The sequence below is a fragment of the Saimiri boliviensis genome, chromosome 12 (assembly GCF_048565385.1).
Source record: "Saimiri boliviensis isolate mSaiBol1 chromosome 12, mSaiBol1.pri, whole genome shotgun sequence".
Classification (NCBI taxonomy): Eukaryota; Metazoa; Chordata; class Mammalia; order Primates; family Cebidae; genus Saimiri; species Saimiri boliviensis.
Window position 1 is genome coordinate 68,520,943 of NC_133460.1, and position 20,629 is coordinate 68,541,571.

A 20,629-nucleotide genomic window follows, 5' to 3' on the forward strand; every position below is an offset into this window, starting at 1 on the left:
TGCAGTTATTTGCTTTTTGCTTGATGAATTATTTAAGTTCCTTATAGATTCTGAATATTAGACCTTTGTCAGATGCATAGTTTGCATACATTTTCTCCCATTCTTTCCATTTTCTGTTTCATGTATTGATAGTTTCTTTTAGTGTGCAGAAGCTCTTTAAGTGCTACTTGTCAGCTTTTGTTTTTGTTGGAATTGCTTTTCAGGATATCATTATTACAAAATCCTTGCTAAAGCCAGTGTCACAAAGAGTATTTAATAGGTTTTATTCTGGATTTTTATAGTTTAAGGTATTACATTTAAATCTTTATTTCATGTTGAGTCCATTTTTGAATATCTGGTAGAATTCAGCTGTGTGACTATCTGGTCCGGGGTTTTTAGTGGTTGGTAAGATTTTTATTACTAATACAACATCACAGCTTGATATTCATCTATTCAGGATTTCTTTCAATAGCTTTCTGATTCAATTTTGGAACATTATGTGTTTCCAGAAATATATGAGTTTACTCTAGATTTTCTAGCTTGGGGTTGTAGGGGGCACAATTTGGTTCAGAGTAGTCATTGAACTTGTTTACCTTTTTTTTTTTTTTTAATCTTTCTTTTCTCTTTATTGAGATAAAATACATGCATATAATTTACTATATTTACAGTTTTACGCATACAGTTTAGTGATCATAAATATGTTTATATTCATTTGTCCCCTTCATCCCCCCCTTACCCTTCCCTTTCTCAGACTCTGGTAACCACCAATTTATTCTCCTTCTTCATGAAATCCACTTTTATGGCTCCCACCTTTTAAAAAGATATTCTTGCTTGTCAGCTAGAGTCACAGTTTCCTGAGTTAATGTAATATTCTCTTATTTTTAAATAATTCAAATTAAAATATTTTTTAAAAAAAGAAGAGAAATGTAGATGAAAATGGGAAATAGGAATCTTTCTAGATTTTAGTATCTATCAGATTGTCACATAACATAAAACACTATTATATAAAATATTTACAGAAATAGTTATTTTTTATTCTTTACCACCCACAATTTAGAATGTCTTTTCATTTACTCAGAACAACCTTGAGCAGTACTGCATTACTATAAAGATCCAAGAGTAGGTTGGTTTTGTTTGTTTGCTTTGTTTTTATCTCAAGTGCCAAAGGATTTTTTTTAAATAGATATATTAAGATCCAGTCTGATTGCAAATTGAGAGAAGAGCATCATGAATTAGCATTACCATCATGGGCTCACAAGTAATGAGTGTGCATGAGATATATTTTTATATATTTTCCTATGTAATATGTGTTGGTGTTAAATTATGGGAGAATTCTCATGTGTGGAAAGTGTTCATAGATTTTGTTGCTATATCTCTGCCCATGATAGTTTTGCTTGGATTATTTTTATTCCTCACTTGAAAATACTGTTAATAAACACTTGTAAACAATGTCATGTATTTTGGTATAAAATTCTGGTAAATACACTATCTTTAATACACCAATGTCTAGTCTATGGAGTAGTGACAATGACCCAAAAAAGCAGATAATAATGAGAGATTTGATGCTGAAAGACTGAAAGAAAACATAAAGTAAAAAAAGTTCAAATTTGTCTATTGTAGTATATATGTATGTGTTTACATATACATGCTACATTCATGTATCTCATAAAATATTTCCTAGTTAATATTTTTATAAATAAATTTTAGATAATTCAATCTTTTAAAACCTAACTTCATCTTAAGCAATCATTATCTTAAATGATAGGTTAAAGCCAGGGACATACCTATATATAGTCCTAGCTACTCAGGAGGCTTAGGTAGGAGGATGTTTGAGCCCAGGAGTTGAAGTCTATGGGGGCAAACATAGATTCTCATTTCTTAAAAAAAAAAAAAAAAAAAAAAAGGAAAATTTTTTTCCAAAAATTTTTTTCAAAAAGTATCTCTGATGCCAAAAGTAAATTAAAAAATACATATTAAATATGCCATTTTATCAACTTGTATTAATTATGTTGTTGAGGAAAAATATAAAACCACTAATAAATGTAACAAAAGTTTATCAACCCTATTGAGGAAGCTTTCAGTTTATATATTTATAAACTGAAATACATATATATATATATATACACACACATATCTGTATGTGTGTGTATATCTATATATATATATGTATATATATATAGATAGATAGATAGATAGATATAAAAGAGTTGTTTTTGTTCTTAAACTTTAATATAACTTTAGAAATACAGAAGATAAGGCCGGGCGCGGTGGCTCAAGCCTGTAATCCCAGCACTTTGGGAGGCCGAGGCGGGTAGATCATGAGGTCAAGAGATCGAGACCATCCTGGCCAACATGGTGAAACCCCGTCTCTACTAAAAATACAAAACATTAGCTGCGCATGGTGGCGCGTGCCTGTAATTCCAGCTACTCAGGAGGCTGAGGCAGGAGAATTGCCTGAACCCAGGAGGCGGAGGTTGCGGTGAGCCGAGATCGCACCATTGCACTCCAGCATGCGTAACAAGAGCAAAACTCTGTCTCCAAAAAAAAAAAAAAAAAAAAAGAAAAAAAGAAATACGGAAGATAAGATTACTTAAGGATTTAAAACCCTGGATGATGCAACAGAAAGGGAACTACATCTGAAAATATAACCTACTAATCTTTAATTAGTAATTTTCAGTACTAAATGATTATCTTAATAACGGGATAAGGAAACATGTCCTTATCATTTTATTAAGACTGTCAGAAATGGTACTGGACTCTACCCCTTTGAAGCTACTATGGATATGCCCACTAAACAAATCGTTACATCATTTATCCATTAATTTGTATATTGTAGACATAACTATAACCCAATTAAATAAAAAATCTATCAGTATTTAAAAAGTGGCAAGTTTCATGATCTAGTTGCTTTTTTTTCTAAAATTTAAAATAGACCTACACATTCGTTTTAAATTAAGATTTTTCTACATGTTCAAAATTCATACATTTTAGGAATAATTTAGAAAGTTCATTTGTGAACCACCAAAATTACCTCACGTCTCATATTGCTCCTACCCTACCTTTCAACTGGCCTAGAGGTTGTAAAGAAGAAGGTGTATATATTAACATAATGAGGGGGAGGAGTCTTGTTAGGGAAATAATAAAAATAGGTTTATTTAGTCTCCCCAGGAGAACCAAGGGGAGATTAAAATAGCTTGTGATTATGTTTATGTAGGTAAGAATAGACTTCCTTTTTTTTGTCTTCATTTTCATAAAATTTCTTGGGCGAGGGAATTGATGGCAGCCTCACTCTCACAAATACCTGCTTTTCGTGACGAGAGAAGTTCAGAAAATACTTCTTTGTGTTTGTTGAGTCTCAGATGTCTTAATTTTAAATCATCTCTATAGTGACTCTGGGGATCTCAGTGGGTCCCAAAACTTTGAAAATACAAAATTTTGGTTTTTTTAAGCTATAATGTTATCACAGTCTCTACCTTATACTGTATCAAAACATCGAAGAATACTGGAACCACAAAGTTACTACATTCGAGACATGGTTGTACTTACAAAATTCCACAATGGAAATGTGTGCTTCCTCAAACTTTACCCTCAAGCACTGCCTTACAACTTTTTTTTTTTTTTTTTTTTTTTTTTTTTTTTTTTTTTTTTTTTTTGAGCAACCAGATTGGCAATGAGCTTAACCGAAATGCACAATTATCCATGCTTTAGAAAAAGGGATTCTGTTTTTTTAATTGGAAGACAAATATTAATGCTGGGAATTGTCATGAAGGAAGACATTTTGTGAACAAAATAAAATAAAATGCGAGTCTTTTAGTATAATTACTTTTTAAAATTATTGAACATATATTAACAGAAAATAAGATTAACCATTTAAAGTGACCAGTGCGTTTGGTACATTCACAGTATTGTGCAACCACCACCTCTATCCAGTTCCTCAAACATTTTAATCACTCTAAAAATAGTTGGCACCACTCATGTAGCTGCTTTCCATATTCTCTCCCCAGCTTCCTGTAGCTAGCCACCAATTTGTGTTTTCTGTTTATATGTACACACACACACACACACACACACACTTTAAGTTCTGGGGTACGTGTGCAGATTGTGCAGAATTGTTACATAGGTATACACATGCCATGGTGGTTTGTTACATCCATCTCCCATCTTCTACGTTACAAATTTCTCCTAATATTATCCCTCTCCAATATTCCCCCCTGCTAGTCCTCCCCTAGACTGCACAACAGGCCCTAGTATATGATGTTCCCCTCCTTGTGTCCATGTATTCTCATTGTTCAATACCCATTATGATTGAGAACATGTGGTGTTTGGTTTTCTGTTCTTGTGTCAGTTTGCTGAGAATGATGATTCCCAGTTTCATCCATGTCCTTGCAAAGGACGTGAAGTCATCTTTTTTATGGCTGCACAATATTCCATGGTGTATACCTGCTATTTTATTCAATCTATCATTGATAGGCATTTGAGTTGGTTCCAAGTTTTTGCTATTGTAAACAGTGTTGCAATGAACATATGTGTGCCTGTGTCTTTATAATAGAAGGATTTATAATCCTTTGAGTAAATACCCAGTAATGGGATTGCGGGGTCAAATAATATCTCTATTTCTATATCCTTGAGGAATCACCATACTGTCTTCCACAACGGTTAAACTAATTTACACTCCCACCAACAGTTTAAAAGCATTCCTGTTCTCCACATCCTCTCCAGCATCTTTGTCTCCAGATTTTTTAAAGATTGCCATTCTAACTGGCACGAGATGGTATCTCAATGCGGTTTTGATTTGCATTTCTCTAATGACCAGTGATAATGAGTATTTTTTCATATGTTTGTTGGCTGCATAAATGTCCTCTTTTGAAAAGTATCTGTTCATATCCTTAGCCCACTTTTTGATGTTTTTTTTTTTTTTTCTTGTAAATTTGTTTATTTGTAGATTCTAGATTTTAGCCCTTTGTCTGTTGGACAGATTGCAAATTTTTTTCCCCTTTTGTTGATTGCTGGTTAACTCTAGTGATAGTTTCTTTTGCTGTGCAGAAGGTAGTTAGTTTAATTAGATCCCGTTTGTCTGCTTTGGCTTTCCTTGCCATTACTTTTTGTGTTTTAGTCATGAAGTCCTTGCCTATGCCTATGTCCTGAATCATATTGCCTAGGTTTTCTTTTAGGGTTTTTATGGTGTTAAGTTTTATGTTTAAATCTTTAATCCATCTGGAGTTATTTTTTTTTTAATAAGGTGAAAAGGGTACAGTTTCAGCTTTCTGCACATGGTTAGCCTGTTTTCCCAACATCATTTATTAAATAGGGAATCCTTCCCCATTGATTGTTTTTGTCAAGTTTGTCGAAGATCATATGCTTGTAGATACATGGCATTACTTCCAAGTCCTCGTTCTGTTCCATTGGTCTCTATCTCTGTTTTGGTACAAGTATCATGATGTTTTGATTACTGTAGCTTGTAGTATGGTTTGAAATCAGGCAGCGTGATGCCTCCAGCTTTGTATTTTTTGCTCAGGATTGCCTTGGCTATGCAGGCTCTTTTTTGGTTCTATATGAAGTTTAATGTGTTTTTTCCCAGTTCCGAAGAAGGTCAGTGGTAGCTTGATGGGGATAGCATTGAATTGATGTCTTACTTGGGGCAGTATGACCACTTTCATGATATTGATTCTTTCTAACCATGAGCATGGAATCTTTTTCCATCTGTTTGTATTCTTTCTTATTTCCTTGAGCAGTGGTTTGTAGTTCTCCTTGAAGATGTCCTTCACGTATTTTTTACTTGTGTTACTAGGTATTTTATTCTCTTAGTAGCAATTGTAAATGGGAGTTCACTCTTGATTTGGCTCTCTGTTTGTCTGTTATTGGTGTATAGGAATACTTGTGATTTTTGCACAAGTATTTTGATTTTGTATCCTAATACTTTGCTGAAGTTGCTTATCAGCTTAAGGAGATTATGGGCTGAGATCATGAGGTTTTCTAAATATACAATCATGTCATCTGCAAATAGAATTTGACTTTCTCTTTTCCTGGTTGAATATCCTTTGTTTCTTTTTCTTGCCTGATCTCTCTGGCCAGAACTTCCAATACTATGTTGAATAGCAGTGGTGCCGGTTTTCAAAGGGAATGCTTCTAGTTTCTACTCATTCAGTATGATATTGGCTGTGGGTTTGTCACAAAAAGCTTTTATCATTTTGAGATATGTTACGTCAATATCTTGTTTTGCTGCTTCTGGATACTGCTTATAAATGGATCATATAATATGTGACCTTATTTTTCTGTCTGGCTTCTTTATTTGAACACATAATGTTTTCAAGGTTGATCCATGTTGTTGTATATATCAGTGCTTTATATCTTTTTGTGCTTGAAACATATGCATTGTATGTACAAACCACAAAACATTTATCCATTTATTCATTGATAAATATGTGGGCCTTTGCCACCTTTTGTCTTTTGTGAATAGCATGAACATGCTCACAAGTATACTTTTCAGTGTTGTACAAAACAGAATTCAGAAAGACAGAAAAGTGTAATAGTTTTTTAAAATAATAAATACTACAAAAGCAAAACATTTCCATATTCTGTCATAATGAATGATGCCATGACCACCACCCTCATCAATGGATATTCTGGCTGGAAATCACTTAGGTCTAGTATTTTTTTCTTCTATACCAAATATTCTTTAGATAAAGATAAGCAATTTAATTTCTAATAAAATTACTACCCATTCTTTAAGTGTGTGATATCCATCATGATTTTCTCCCAATGAAATAGAAAGGAAAACAAGAAAGAGTAGCTTAACAGTTGAAAAAAAAAAAAAAAAACTGACTAGACACAACCTCAGCCAGGTGATCAAGTTAACAACAGTGATAAGCCATATTAATCATATATAATCGTTATCAATTTGTCAAAATAACACTTGATGGGGTTTTCCTATATAAATTGCATAACCCCAGTCAAATTTTGAGGAAAACACCAGATAAAAATCCATTGAGTAATACTGTGCAAAATATCTAACTATTACTCAAAATTATCAAGGCCATCAAAAACAGAAAAAAAGTCTGAGAACTTGTTACAGCCAAAATGAACCCAAGGAACTATTATAATTAAATGTAAAGTGGTAACCTGATTGAGATCCTGAAACAGAAAACTGACATTAAGTAAAAACTAGGGAGATCTGAACAAATTTTGGATTTTAGTTAGTAACAGTGTATTGCTACTGCAAATTTGCAATAGGCAAAGTTAAATGACAAGGAAGACTTTGTTCACAGCTATTGCAATAGAGAAGAGAGACCAGAATGCAGACTAGATCTGAACTCAACTCTGATGGAAAGAAGGGCTGGAGAGCTGTTAAAAGCTCCAGTGGACTTGAGTGTACGGGAATCACAGACCAGGTGTGTTTACTAATTGGTTTTCCCAACGGAAAATAAACTTCCTTGAATTTTCATGACAGAAAGTAGGTTTAGAAATTGAAGCAATCCTCCTAAGGAAGTTAGGCTCCTACCCTCCCACAGAAACTGGGAAATAGGGGCTTCTTCCTTGACTATTACATTTCAAAGACATGGCACCCCAGGTCATGAAAAAGATGGACTGGTTTGTAGAACTGACAAGAAGCTTTTAAAAAATTTACATCTCAGAGGGGCAGAGAAATACTTTACAATAACAGGGTTTCTAAAGTAAATGCTCTAAGAAGATGAGAGTGACCTTCATAGTTAGGCTAATTAGTAATGTAAAGTGTCAGGTAAAGGACTAACTTATAAAAGCTTCACTACTGTAACATACTTTCAAAAAAATTGCTTGGAAGACAATCAGATCTCAGTTTACATCCTGCCTTCACCACTTAAAACTGTTGGTTTAAGCAAGTTATTGATCAATTTTTTTTAATGAAAAATAATTCTACATTGTACATGTTTCTCTTTCTTTCCTTCTCTCTTTCTCTTTCCTTCCTTCCTTTTCTTCCTGCCCTCCCTCCCTCCCTTTCTCTCCCTCTCTCTCTCTCTTTCTTTATTTTCTTTCCTTCCTTCCTTACTTCTTTCTTTTCTTTTTTTTCAGCAAATCTAGGTTCAAGCAATTCTTGTGCCTCGTTCTCTTGAATAGCTGGGATTACAGGTACCCGCCACCACACCCAGATAATTTTTAGTAGAGACAGTTTTTCACCTGTTGGCCAGGCTGGTATCCAAATCCTGACCTCAAGTGATCCACTGGCCTCAGCCTGCCAAAGTTCTGTGGTTACAGGATGGGCCACTGCTCCTGGCCATTGTGCCTAATTTCTATAAACTACCTGTTGTTTGTTTTTCTCTCTAACAGGACCGCGCCCAAAATCTGAATGAGAGGCGGACCACCACCACCACTCTCACAGTGGATATTCTGGATGGAGATGATTTGGGTCCGGTGTTTCTTCCTTGTGTCCTTGTGCCAAACACTCGTGATTGCCGTCCACTCACTTACCAAGCTGCCATACCTGAGTTGAGAACTCCGGTAAATATATTCTTTTCTTTGTTTCTTCATCTGCATGTTTTAAAACTCTATGGGATCATGTTCAGGTATTTTGTGGACATATTAATTTATACTAGCAAAACTCATTATATGCATGTTGAAAAATATGTATGTCCAAAACTATTTTCAGGGAGTATGAATAAATTTTAACACAATAAGTGATTATATAATTTACAAAGTAGAAAGTATGTCATAAAACAGCAATTCAACATGGTTATTTTATATTTTTCACCAATAAATCACCAAGGAGTCCATTGACCAATGCATTCTGAAAAACTCCAAGTAATCACTGCAGCATTTTCTTAAATTCACATTTAAACATGGAGTCCTCAGTCAGAGGACTCTCAGGTCAATAGGATACTCTTTTAATTGAGTAGAGTTTTGAAATGTTATTGGAGATTATGTTTGGCAGTGTAAAGGTAGGAGCTAACAAATACTGAACACAGATACTTATCTCTTAAAGTAAAGATACAGAAAGGTGAAGCATGAATACACATTTTCTACATTTAATCCTCTATTTTTGACAAATGGTAATGAAGCTATAAATTTCTGTCAGTTTGGAATTTTTTTTTTTTTTTTTTTTTTTTTTTTTTTTTTTTTTTTGAGACGGAGTTTCGCTCTTGTTACCCAGGGTGGAGTGCAATGTCACGATCTCGGCTCACCGCAACCTCCGCCTCCTGGGTTCAGGCAGTTCTCCTGCCTCAGCCTCCTGAGTAGCTGGGATTACAGGCACGCACCACCATGCCCAGCTAATTTTTTGTATTTTTAGTAGAGACAGGGTTTCACCATGTTGACCAGGATGGTCTCGATCTCTTGACCTCGTGATCCACCCGCCTCGGCCTCCCAAAGTGCTGGGATTACAAGCTTGAGCCACCGCGCCCGGCCGTCAGTTTGGAATTTACACCTTGGATCTCCCTAGATGATTGATGTGCATACCTAAGAATAAAGATTTTAAGACAAACAGATATCCTGCTGAGGCAAAAATATCAGTTTCTCCCCTAAACGGCGTGTGTGTGTGTGTGTGTGTTTGTATATATACCCATATCATTTAAAAAAATTCAGTGGTCTAGGATTTAACCATTTAGCTAATATTTCTGCTGTTTCCCTGGAAAGTGCTCTGGGTTCCAAAAATGGCTAAAGGCGTTAGAATTTTTTGGAAGGTATTTGACATTTTTCTCAAAAAACATGAGAACTGCAGTTCTTCTTTTTAAAATTCATTATTATACGTTAAGTTCTGGGGTACATGTGCCGATTGTGCAGGGTTGTTACATAGGTGTACATGTGCCATGGTGGTGGGTTGCTTCATCCATTGCCCCATCATCTACATCAGGTATTCCTCCTAATGCTGCCCCTCCCCAATCCCCCTACCTCCTGCTATTCCTCTCCTAGCCCCTCACCCCCTCGGCTCAGTGTGTGACGTTTCCTTCCCTGTGTTCGTGTGTTCTCATTGTTCAACACAGTCCCCTTCCCCATTATGAGTGACAACATGCAGTGTACGGTTTTCTGTTCTTGTGTCAGTTTGCTGAGAATGATGATTTCTAGTTTGATCCATGTCCCTGCAAAGGACATGAACTCATCCTTTTTTATGGCTGCATAGTACTCCATGTTGTATTTGTGCCACGTTTTCTTTATCCAGTCTATCATTGATGGGCATTTGGGTTGGTTCCAAGTCTTTGCTGCTGTGAACAGTGCCACAGTAAACATATTTGTGTCTGTCTTTATAAAAGAATGATTTATAATCCTTTGAGTATATAGCCAGTAATGGGATTGCTGGGTCAAATAGTATTTCTAGTGCTAGATCCTTAAGTAATCACCCCACTGTCTTCCACAATGGTTGAATTAATTTACACTCCCCCCAACATTGTAAAAGCACTCCCTTTTCTCCACCTCCTCTCCGGTATCTGTTGTCTCCTGATTTTTTAATGATTGCCATTCTAGCTGGCTTGAGGTGGTATCTCAGCATGGTTTTGATGTGCATTTCTCTAATGACCAGTGATGATGAGCTTTTCTTCATACATTTATTGGCTGCATAAATCTCTTCTTTTGAAAAGTGTCTGTTCATATCTTGTTTTTTTTTTTTTTTTTTTTTTTTTTTTTTTTTTTTTTTCATCCAAATTAACTGCACCAGTGGTCATCTCTGCTAATAGACAAAAACATTATTCTCAACTATTTTATATCTATGAGATCTAAAAAAACCAATAGATGTATTCATATTATAACATTGGATAAACACTCCTTGGCTTTACATTGAGAAGGCATTTTTATTATATTCCTCAAAATCTCAAGTAGAGAAAGGACCCTCAGAACTGCAGTTCGCTTTCAGCGATTTCAGCCTTTTTACACTGGTTCCTTGCCATCTTCATGGATTTATCTACCTTTGGTCTTTGAAGTTGGTGACTTTTTGATGGGTTTCTGAGTGGACATCCTTTCTGTTGATGTCAAAGCTATTTCTTTCTACTTGTTAGTTTTCCTTCTAACAGGTCCCTCTGCTGCAGGTCTGCTTGGAGTTTGCTGGAGGTCCACTCCAGACACCGCTTGCCTGGGAATCATCCATGGGGGCTGCAGAACAGCAAAGATTACTGCCTGTTCCTTTCTCTGATAGTTTCGTCCCCAAATGGTACCTGCCACGTGTTAGTCAGGGCTCTCCTGTATGACATGTCTCCTGGTTAGGATGCATGGGGGGTCTGAGAGCCACTTGAGGAGGCAGCCTGTCCCTTAACAGAGAACTGCAGTTATGAGGGTCCTTTCTCTATTGGATATTTTGAGGAATAATATAGGAATACCTTCTAAATGTAAAGCCAAGGAGTGCTTATCCAATATTATAATATGAATACATCTATTGGTTTTTCTCATAGTAGATGTAAAATAGCTGAGAATCATGTTTGCGTCTCCTAGCAGAGATGATAACTGGTGTAATTAACTTTAATGAAACACAAAAAAAAAAAACCTGGAGATAAAAATAAATAAATCTTATGCCCATTGAATAAAAGAACATGTTTTCAGCCAAATGAATTATTTTGCAGACAAAAAAGCTGATCAGAACTTGTGTGGAGAAAATAGACATGGATTACCTAAGGTTGTATGCCATTGTTATTTTGTTGAATCCCAGCAAGAAAACCCCCAAATTATTAAAGATGGTGAACATAATTTTCATTGTTTTGAAAGGACTGGTAACAGCAATGATTACAGGTATAATTTTTATAAGGCTGCACACCTATTGCCATCTGCCCTTTGGCAAAACTGACAAAAGCATAGGAAAAAAGACTCCCTGCTCAATAAATGGTGCTGGGAGAACCACCTAGCCATATGAAGATTGAAACTGGTCCCCTTCCTTACACTATGCACAAAATTCAACTCAAGATGGATTAAAGACTTAAATGGAAACCCCCAAGCTGGAAAAGCCCTGGGGACCACCTAGACAATACCATTCAGGACAAAGGCACAGGCAAAGATTTCATAACAAAGGCACCAAAAGCAATTGCAACAAAAGCAAACATTGACAAATGGAATCTAATTAAACTTGAGAGCTTCTACACAGCTAAATAAACTATCAAAGGAGTCAACCTACATAGACCACCTACAGAATTGGAGAAAATGCTTGCAACCTATGCATCTGATGGAAGTCCAATATCTATCACCCACAAGGAATTTAAATTTACAAGAATTTTTTTCAAAAAGCATTAAAAAGTGTGCAAAGGACATAAACAGTTTTCAAAAGAATGCATACATGTGGCCAATAAATAAAAAGAAAAACAGCTTAATATCACTAATTATTAGAGAAATGCAAATCAAAACCACAGTGTGAAACCATTGCACAATCAGTCAAAATGACTATTATTAAAAAGACAAAAAATAACAGATGCTAGTTTCCTTACCAAACTAACAGAGGAACAGAAAACCAAATTCCACATATCCTCATGTATAAGTGGGAGCTAAATGATAAGAACTCATGAACCGAAGGAAGGGAACAACAGATACTGGAGTCTGTTTGAGAATGGAGAGTGGGAAGAGACAGAGGAGCAGGAAAGATGACTATTGGGTACTGGGTTTAATAACTGGAGGATGAAATAATCTCTACAACAAGCCCCTATGACACAAGTTCACCTATGTAACTAACCTGCATATGTACCCTTGAACCTAAAATATAACCCTTTTAAAATAGTTTTATCTTTTAAAATACCTGCAAGAGGGTGGGTTTGCTCTATGACTAATCAATTTTTGCACATGAAATTTAAACGTGTGTAAGGTTTAAGTATATTAGGCTGGTTATTAAAATCTTTTAAAATTTTATAAGAGGGTGGGTTTGCTCTATGACTAATCATTTTTTGCATATGAAATTTAAACATGTGTAAGGTTCAAGTATATTTGGCTGGTATTAAAATGCGTATTTTGTTTTATTTAGAAATTTCTATTTGGAAATACAATAGTATAAAAAATAATATACTGAAATTCATATTTAATAATCGATAATAATCTTTTTCAATCATCCCATAGAAATTAGGCACTCTGGAGTATGTGTGTGTGTGTGTGTGTGTGTGTGTGTGTTCCAATTAAAATAGTTTTGAATATAAAAAAGGAAAACTATAATTTTTAGTATTAATTGATGTTTCTGAGTTAATTAGCTAGTTTACCAATGGGACCTGAAGAGAAGGTATATATTGAAACCACAATAATCCTATTCAATGAGTCTGTCCGATGACTATTTAATACTAGTTCGTTCATTGAGGAAAGTAAAGAAATACAGAAGCTGCTGCTGCTGCTTGAAAAGCAGAGTATACAGACTTAAATTTATAAAGGATCATTGAGTTTCCTTTTCTCTGCAGATTACAGACTGAACATCTTTCTCATTCTTATGCAGCTTAGTGCCAGAAACCAGACTATACTTTGAATTTGGGGTGATAACATAAATGTTCATAAGTCAAGAGGTTGTATAGAATGTTCTGTTTGATGAACTGTGCTAAGCTCTAAACAAATATTAACTGATTGAATACATTAAATATACATAAAACTCTTGGGAGACAGTTTAAGTATATAGATATATAGACATAGATATGATTTAGGAAGAGTCAATAAAATTAAGATATATTTGAGACCTGGATTTACACACAAAAATTGATAGTGGGTTTTTTTTCTGGCTCTTGCAGCCTGGGTTAGGTTGGAGATTCTTTCTGTGGATAGACATATTTGAAAAATATTTATATCCAAAAGTATTTTCTGAGAATCTGGGCAAATTTTCAGTCAGCATCCCTTGCCCTTTCCCTTGCTGTACCATAATATTCATATTTTGAGTATCAGTACTCAAAGAAGAACTAGTCCAAGGATAAAACTTAACTAGTGTTTTGATGACAAACCCAATTCAGTATTAAATTTTGCATATCCTAACATAAGGAGAATGATGAACTAATGGTAAAGAAAGCCTAGAAATTTTTTATGCTCTGAATCTTTTGTAAAGAAATATTTAAGCTAAGAGCATGAGGGATCCTGGGCATGGTGATTTATTGATGGTAAAAAAGGAGGTCCTTAAGTGAAGATCAGTAAATAGTTTTGTGAACAAGTATTCTTGTGTTTTGTTTTAAAACTGTGCTTTTTGAATTAAATGTTATGGAAGAAATTCCAGAATGACTAAGATTAATCCTTTTATCATTTTTAACAGATTGAGCCATTTCTTAACATACATTGAAATAATTAGAATTTTAGTTTTACACATTTAAGTAATTATGACAAATATTTATTTTTTATTTTCACATACAAAAACATAGATATATTTACTTGTCAACATAGATACTTGAGATTATCAGTCACTGTATAACAGGCCACCAGAACTTAGTAGGTTCAAATAAAAATCATTTAATTTGCTCACGAAGTTGCAAATTTTGCAGGAGTTGAGAAAACATCTTACCTTTGCTCCATGCAGCATCAGCTGTGGCACTTTAACTGAGTGCTGGGTACCACTTTCATGATAGTTAACATAGATGTCTACCAAGTTGATTTTGGCTATTGACTGGTACTCATTCAAAGCTGTAGGCTGAGGCTTCGTTTGCACTCCACACCAGCCTCTGATATGCTGAGAATAATGGTCTCCAGCTTCATCCATGTCCCTGCAAAGGACATGAACTCATCTATTTTATGTCTGCATAGTATTCCATGGTGTATATGCACCCCTTTTTTTTTTAATCTGTTCTATCGTTGATGGGCATTTGGATTAGTTCCAAATCTTTGCTATTATGAACAGTCCTGCAATAAACATACATGTGCATGTGTCTTTTTAATAAAATGATTTATAATCCTTTGGGTATATAACTTGTAATGGGATTATTGGGTCAAATGATATTATGATATTTTTAGTTCTAGATCCTTGAGGAATCGCCACACTGTCTTCCACAATGGTTGAACTAATTTATACTCCCACCAACAGCATAAAAGCATTCCTATTTCTCCACATTCTCTCCTGTTGTCTCCTGATTAATTTAATGGTTGTCATTCTAACTGGCATGAGGTGGTATCTTAATGTGGTTTTGATTTGCATTTCTCTAATGACCAGTGATGTTGAGCTTTTTTTCATATGTTTGTTGGCTGCATAAATGTCTTCTTTTGAAAAGTGTCTGTTCATATCCTTTGCCCACTTTTTGATGGAGTTGTTTGTTTTTTTTTTTTCTTGTAAATTTGTCTAAGTTCTTTGTAGATTCTGAATATTAGCCCTTTGTCTGATGGGTAGATTCCAAAATTTTTTTCACCTTCTGTTGGTTGCTGATTTACTCTGTTGATAGTGTTTTTGTGTGTGTGTATAAACTCTTAAGTTTAATTAGATCCCACTTGTCTATTTTGACTTGTTGTCATTGCTTTTGGTGTTTAGTCATGAAGTCCTTGCCCATGCCTGTGTCCTGGATTGTATTGCCTAGGTTTTCTTCTAGAGTTTTTACACTTTCAGGCCTCATATTTAAATCTTTAATCCATCTAGAGTTAATTTTTGTACAAGGTGTAAGGAAGGGATCCAGGTTCAGCTTTCTGCATATGGCTAGTCAGTTTTCCCAACACCATTTATTAAATAGGGAATCATTTCCCCATTGCTTGTTTCTGTCAGGTTTGTTAAAGACCAGATTGTTGTAGCTGTGTGGCATTCCTCCTCAGGCCTCTGTTGTGTTCTATTGGTATATATCTCTGTTTCTGTACCAGTACAATGCTGTTTTGATTATAGTAGCCTTGTATTATAGTTTGAAGTCAGGTAGCATGATTGTTCCAGCTTTGTGTTTTTGTTTTTTGTTTTGTTTTGTTTTGTTTTGTTTTTCCGTAGGATTGTTTTGTCTATGCAGGTTCTGTTTTGGTTCTGTATGAAGTTTAAGGTGGTTTTTTCTAATTCTGTGAAGAAAGTCATTGGTAGCTTGATGGGGTTAGCATTAAATCTAAAAATTACTTCAGGCAGTATAGCCATTTTCACGATATTGATTATTCCTAACCATGAGCATGGGCACACATTTAAATTAGTGTCTAGAGAAAAATGTATAGCACTAAATGCCCACCAGAGAAGTGAAAAATGATATAAAATCAACACCCTAATACTACAATTAAAAGAACTAGAGGAGCAAGATTGAACAAATTCAGAAACTAGAAGAAGGCAACAAATAACTAAGATTCGTAGAAATGAAGGAGATAGAGACACAAAAAACCCTTCAAAAAATTAGTAAATCCAGGACCTGGTTTTCTGAAAAAATCAACAAAATAGTTAGACTGCTAGTCAGACTAAGTAAAAAGAAAAGAGAGAAAATTCAAATAGTTGCAATAAAAAATGATAAATGGGGTATTACTACTGATCCCACAGAAATACAAACTACCATCAGAGATTACTATGAACAACACTATGCACATAAACCAGTAAATCTAGATGAAATGAATAAATTCCTGGACACTTACACGCTCCTAAGGCTAAACGAGAAAGAAGTTGAATTTCTGAATAGACCAATAACAAGATGTAAAGTTAAGGAAGCATTTAATAGCCCACCAACCAAAAAAGTCCAGGAGCAGTCAGGTCCACAACCAAATTCTACCAGAGGTACAAAGAGTAGCTAGTTCCATTCCTTCTGAAACTATTCCAAACAATACAAAAAGAGGGAATCCTCTCTAACTCATTTTATGAGACCAACATCATCCTGATACCAACACCTGGCAGAGACTCAACTAAAAAAGAAAATTTCAGGCCAATATCAATGATGAGCATTGATGCAGAAATCTTTAATAAAATAGTGGCTAACCGAATCCAATAGCACATCCAAGAGTTTATCCATCACAATCAAGTAGGCTTCATCCCAGGAATGCAAGGCTGGATCAATATCCACAAATCTATAATCATAACTCAGATATAAACAGAACCAAAGACAAAAACCACATGATTATCTCAATAGATACAGAAAAGACCTTCAACAAATTCAACAGACCTTTATACTTAAAACTCTCAATAAACTAGGTATCGATGTATTGTGTCTCAAAATAATAAGAGCTATTTATGACAAACCCACAGCCAGTATCATACTGAATGAACAAAAGCTGGAAGCATTCCTTTTGAAAACTGGCAGAAGACAAGGATGCCCTCTCTCACCACTCCTATTCAACATAGTATTGGAAGTTCTGGATAGGGCCATCAGGCAAGAGAAAGAAATAAAGGATATTCAAATAGGAAGAGAGGACATCAAATTGTCCCTTTTTGCAGATAACATCATTGCATATTTAGAAAACCCCATTGTGTCAGCCTAAAATCTCTTTAAACTGATGAACAGTTTCAGCAAGGTCTCAGGATACAAATTCAATGTGCAAAAATCACAAGCATTCCTATACACCAGTAATAGTCAAACAGCCAAATCATGAGTGAACTTCCATTCACAATTGCTACAAAGAGAATAAAATACCTGGGAATACAGCTAACAAGGGATGTGAAGGACCTCATCAAGGAGAACTACAAATCACTGCTCAAGGAAATAACAGAGGTCACAACAGAAGTATTTTTTTTAATAGTAAGAGTTTAACAATATTTGCTATTGTTACTATTATTATTGTCAATGGACATCTTTCATGTGACTTGGTGTTTACTCAAACATGTGGAAAGAAGTAGCTAATTCAAACTAGTTATGAAAACTAACTTTAGTTGAAATTATAGCTTTAAAAACTGAGTTGTATGTAGATAGTATCTAATTTATTCTGATTGTACTATTTCAAATTAATTCAGTATTATTTTAGATCTTTAAAAGAATGCAATATATTTATTCAAAAGAACAGTAGAGGTTTTTTTTTTTTTTTTTTTTTTTTTTTTTTTTTTTTTTTAATAAAGAGTTGGCATTGCCACTGCTAGTGCTAATTACTCAGTATATTACTACTCTGGGGAGAGGCAGCTGCTGATGCTAAATGCCAGAAGGTGATACTCTGAGAGAGAAAATATATCAACTAAACAAATTTTAAATGTTAGATGAGAAAGTATCTTGCTTCCTTCCTTTCTTTCTTTAATAACTAAAAAACAATAGATTATATGTTTCTCAAATTGTCCCACAGAGCCTCCTGTTGGGCTGTGGTGCTTCAGGGCTTCCAGTGTAGGTAAAGATAGGACTTCCTTCTGTCTATAAAATTGGCAATTCTGCTGTGTTTCCACACGCTAATGTAGAAGGTTTTTTCAGAATTTACTTTAATTATAAAATAATTGGCTGCTAATTATAAACTATATAGAAATATTTTAAAGGATTAGATACATATTAAAAATCAGAAATCCTCAATCCTCAAATCCCAGTCCCTTGAATAACCATTATTAATTTGATAAATGTCTTTCCAAATATCTGGAGCCTTACTTAAGCAAATTAATTTTAAACAAGCCAAATGACCCTGGCCTACATAAAAGTAAAGTATTAGAAGATTCACTGTGGCCTTACAGAATCTATTGGTAACTTTTTAAATAAATTAAGAGCTGAAGGTTGAGAAAATTAAAGCTATACCTATATGTTTTGGGGGTTGGAGATGGATCATGTGATTTGGTGTGACTTTATAGATGAGATGTAATTCCTTGTCTTTCTAATCCAATGCAAATTTGAGGGAGAGAGCAACTGATAAACCTAGCTTGAATCACATGCTTGCCCTTTGACCAGGAGAATGGAGCCTGGAATAGTTAATTTTATGCATTAACTTGGCTAAGACATGATACCCAGATATTTTGTCCAGTGTATCTGGTTATTGCTGTGAAAGTATGCTATTAGATGATATTAATATCAGATCACTAGATTTTGGATCTGTGATATTGGTGGACCGCATCTAGTCAGATGAAGACTTTAAGTAAATACACTGACCTCCCTCAAAAAACTGAGGATTCTGGCAGATTGTTTTTGTTTTTGGACACAAACTGTGACAACAGTTCTTCTCTGTGTCTCCAGCCTGCTGGCCTATCTTATAGATTTTGAATTTGCCAAACTCTACATGTAATTACATGAACCAATATCTTTAACACTCTCTCTCTCTCTCTCTCTCTTTCTGGGAAACATACACATGTACATACATATGCACATATTTTACTGGTTCTGTTTCTCTGGAAGCTACAACCAATACAGGGACCCTAATGAAAGTGTGTCTAATGGAAAAGATAATTTATTTAAAATTTTAAAATATTTAAAAAAATTTAAATATTTTAAAATGTTTAAAATCTGAGATATTGTTAAAGTGAAATGGATGCTGGGCAGCTGAAAAGCCAAATATTTAAAGCAAATATATAATCAAATGATCATTTTTTTGCTAGGTTCTTCCTATGGTTGTCTACCAGATTTGCCTGAAATCTGGTCAGAATGGCTTTGAAATACAGACATTAGATCATATCTCTTCCCTGCTTCAATGCTTTGATAAGTTTCTCATTAAATAATCATATCTAAGTGCCTTCCTTTACCATGAACTGTAAGCTACACAGTCTCGTCTCACTTGCCTCATCCCATCTACCTCTACTACCTCTTTTCTACCTGCTTCCTGGTTTTCTTTCTGTTCTTTACCATGCCACATTCTTTGGATGAGAGGAAATGTCTTGTGTGGCCATTTTTTTCCCGAATGTTCTCTTCTGATATTTTCCTGTGGCTGGCTAATTTGGTTATTTAGATCTCAGCCCAAATGTTACCTCCTTAAAAAAGACTTCCCTAATATCACAGTCTATAATAGCCAGCTTTCCTCAAGAATTAGATAATGCATGACTTTATTTTCTGCAGATTACTTTGCTTATGGAAATTTCTTGCATATTCATTGAATTGATTGATATCTGTCTACTTCCTTCAAAATATAAAAATGTCAGAAACAGACTTTCTGGGGTCCATTGGGAGGAAATGGGGGAGGGACGGGGGGGTAGGGAGGTGGGAAGAGATAGCATGGGGAGAAATGACAGATACAGGTGAAGGGAAGGAAGGCAGCAAATCATACTGCCATGTGTGTACCTATGCAACAATCTTGCATGTCCTTCACATGTACCTCAAAACCTAAAATGCAATAAAAAAAAAAGGAAACAGAGACTTTCTCTATATAATTTGCTATCTTATTACAAACTGTTAAGATGGTGCCCCAAATGTAGGATGCTCAATTAATATTTACTTACATGAAATAAATTAAAACTTCCCTATCAATGCATATGCATTTTACCTTTTATAATAACTGTATAGAATTACTTGATTTATTCATCTGTTTTATATTTTGAAATTTTGTGTACACTACTACTTTTTAAAAAAGTGCTTCACTGTTTTTTTTTAATACGTAGATAAAATATATTCTTCTCTAAGTAGACATATTTCTCTCTGATGTGTTCATTTGTAAGCAAAACTAAATTTATGTTACATATTCCTATTTCAGTTCTTGATTAAAACAAATAATGAAGAATATGCTAATGCATTTTCATAGGTTTAGCTGTTGGGATTAAGTGTGGCTAAAACATGGTTTTGAATTCAGTGAGGTCACCAGAAAAGAAATTATGTAAATAACAATAAAACTTATAGCTGTAAGATTATTCAGGAGCAGCTTCACCGCTTTCCTTTTTTGAAGCCTTATTATATGTAGTGGGCTTTATGGTTAAGCTTATTTTTCTGTAAGAATATTACTAGTCGACTATAACAATTCTAAACTATATTGATTTGTAGGTAGCCTAATAGTGATTTTCTTGAATTTTACT

The 20,629-nt window shown here is 34.6% G+C and overlaps 1 protein-coding gene across 1 annotated transcript in view; it reads left to right on the plus strand.

The window, feature by feature from the left end:
- PCDH15 (protocadherin related 15) overlaps nt 1-20,629 on the plus strand; it is a 1,717,060-nt gene that overhangs the window by 1,250,943 nt on the left and 445,488 nt on the right. Inside the window, exon 16 of the mRNA XM_074382505.1 lies at nt 8,281-8,451. Coding sequence (XP_074238606.1) covers nt 8,281-8,451 — 171 coding nt within the window. The remainder of the gene's footprint in view (nt 1-8,280; nt 8,452-20,629) is intronic.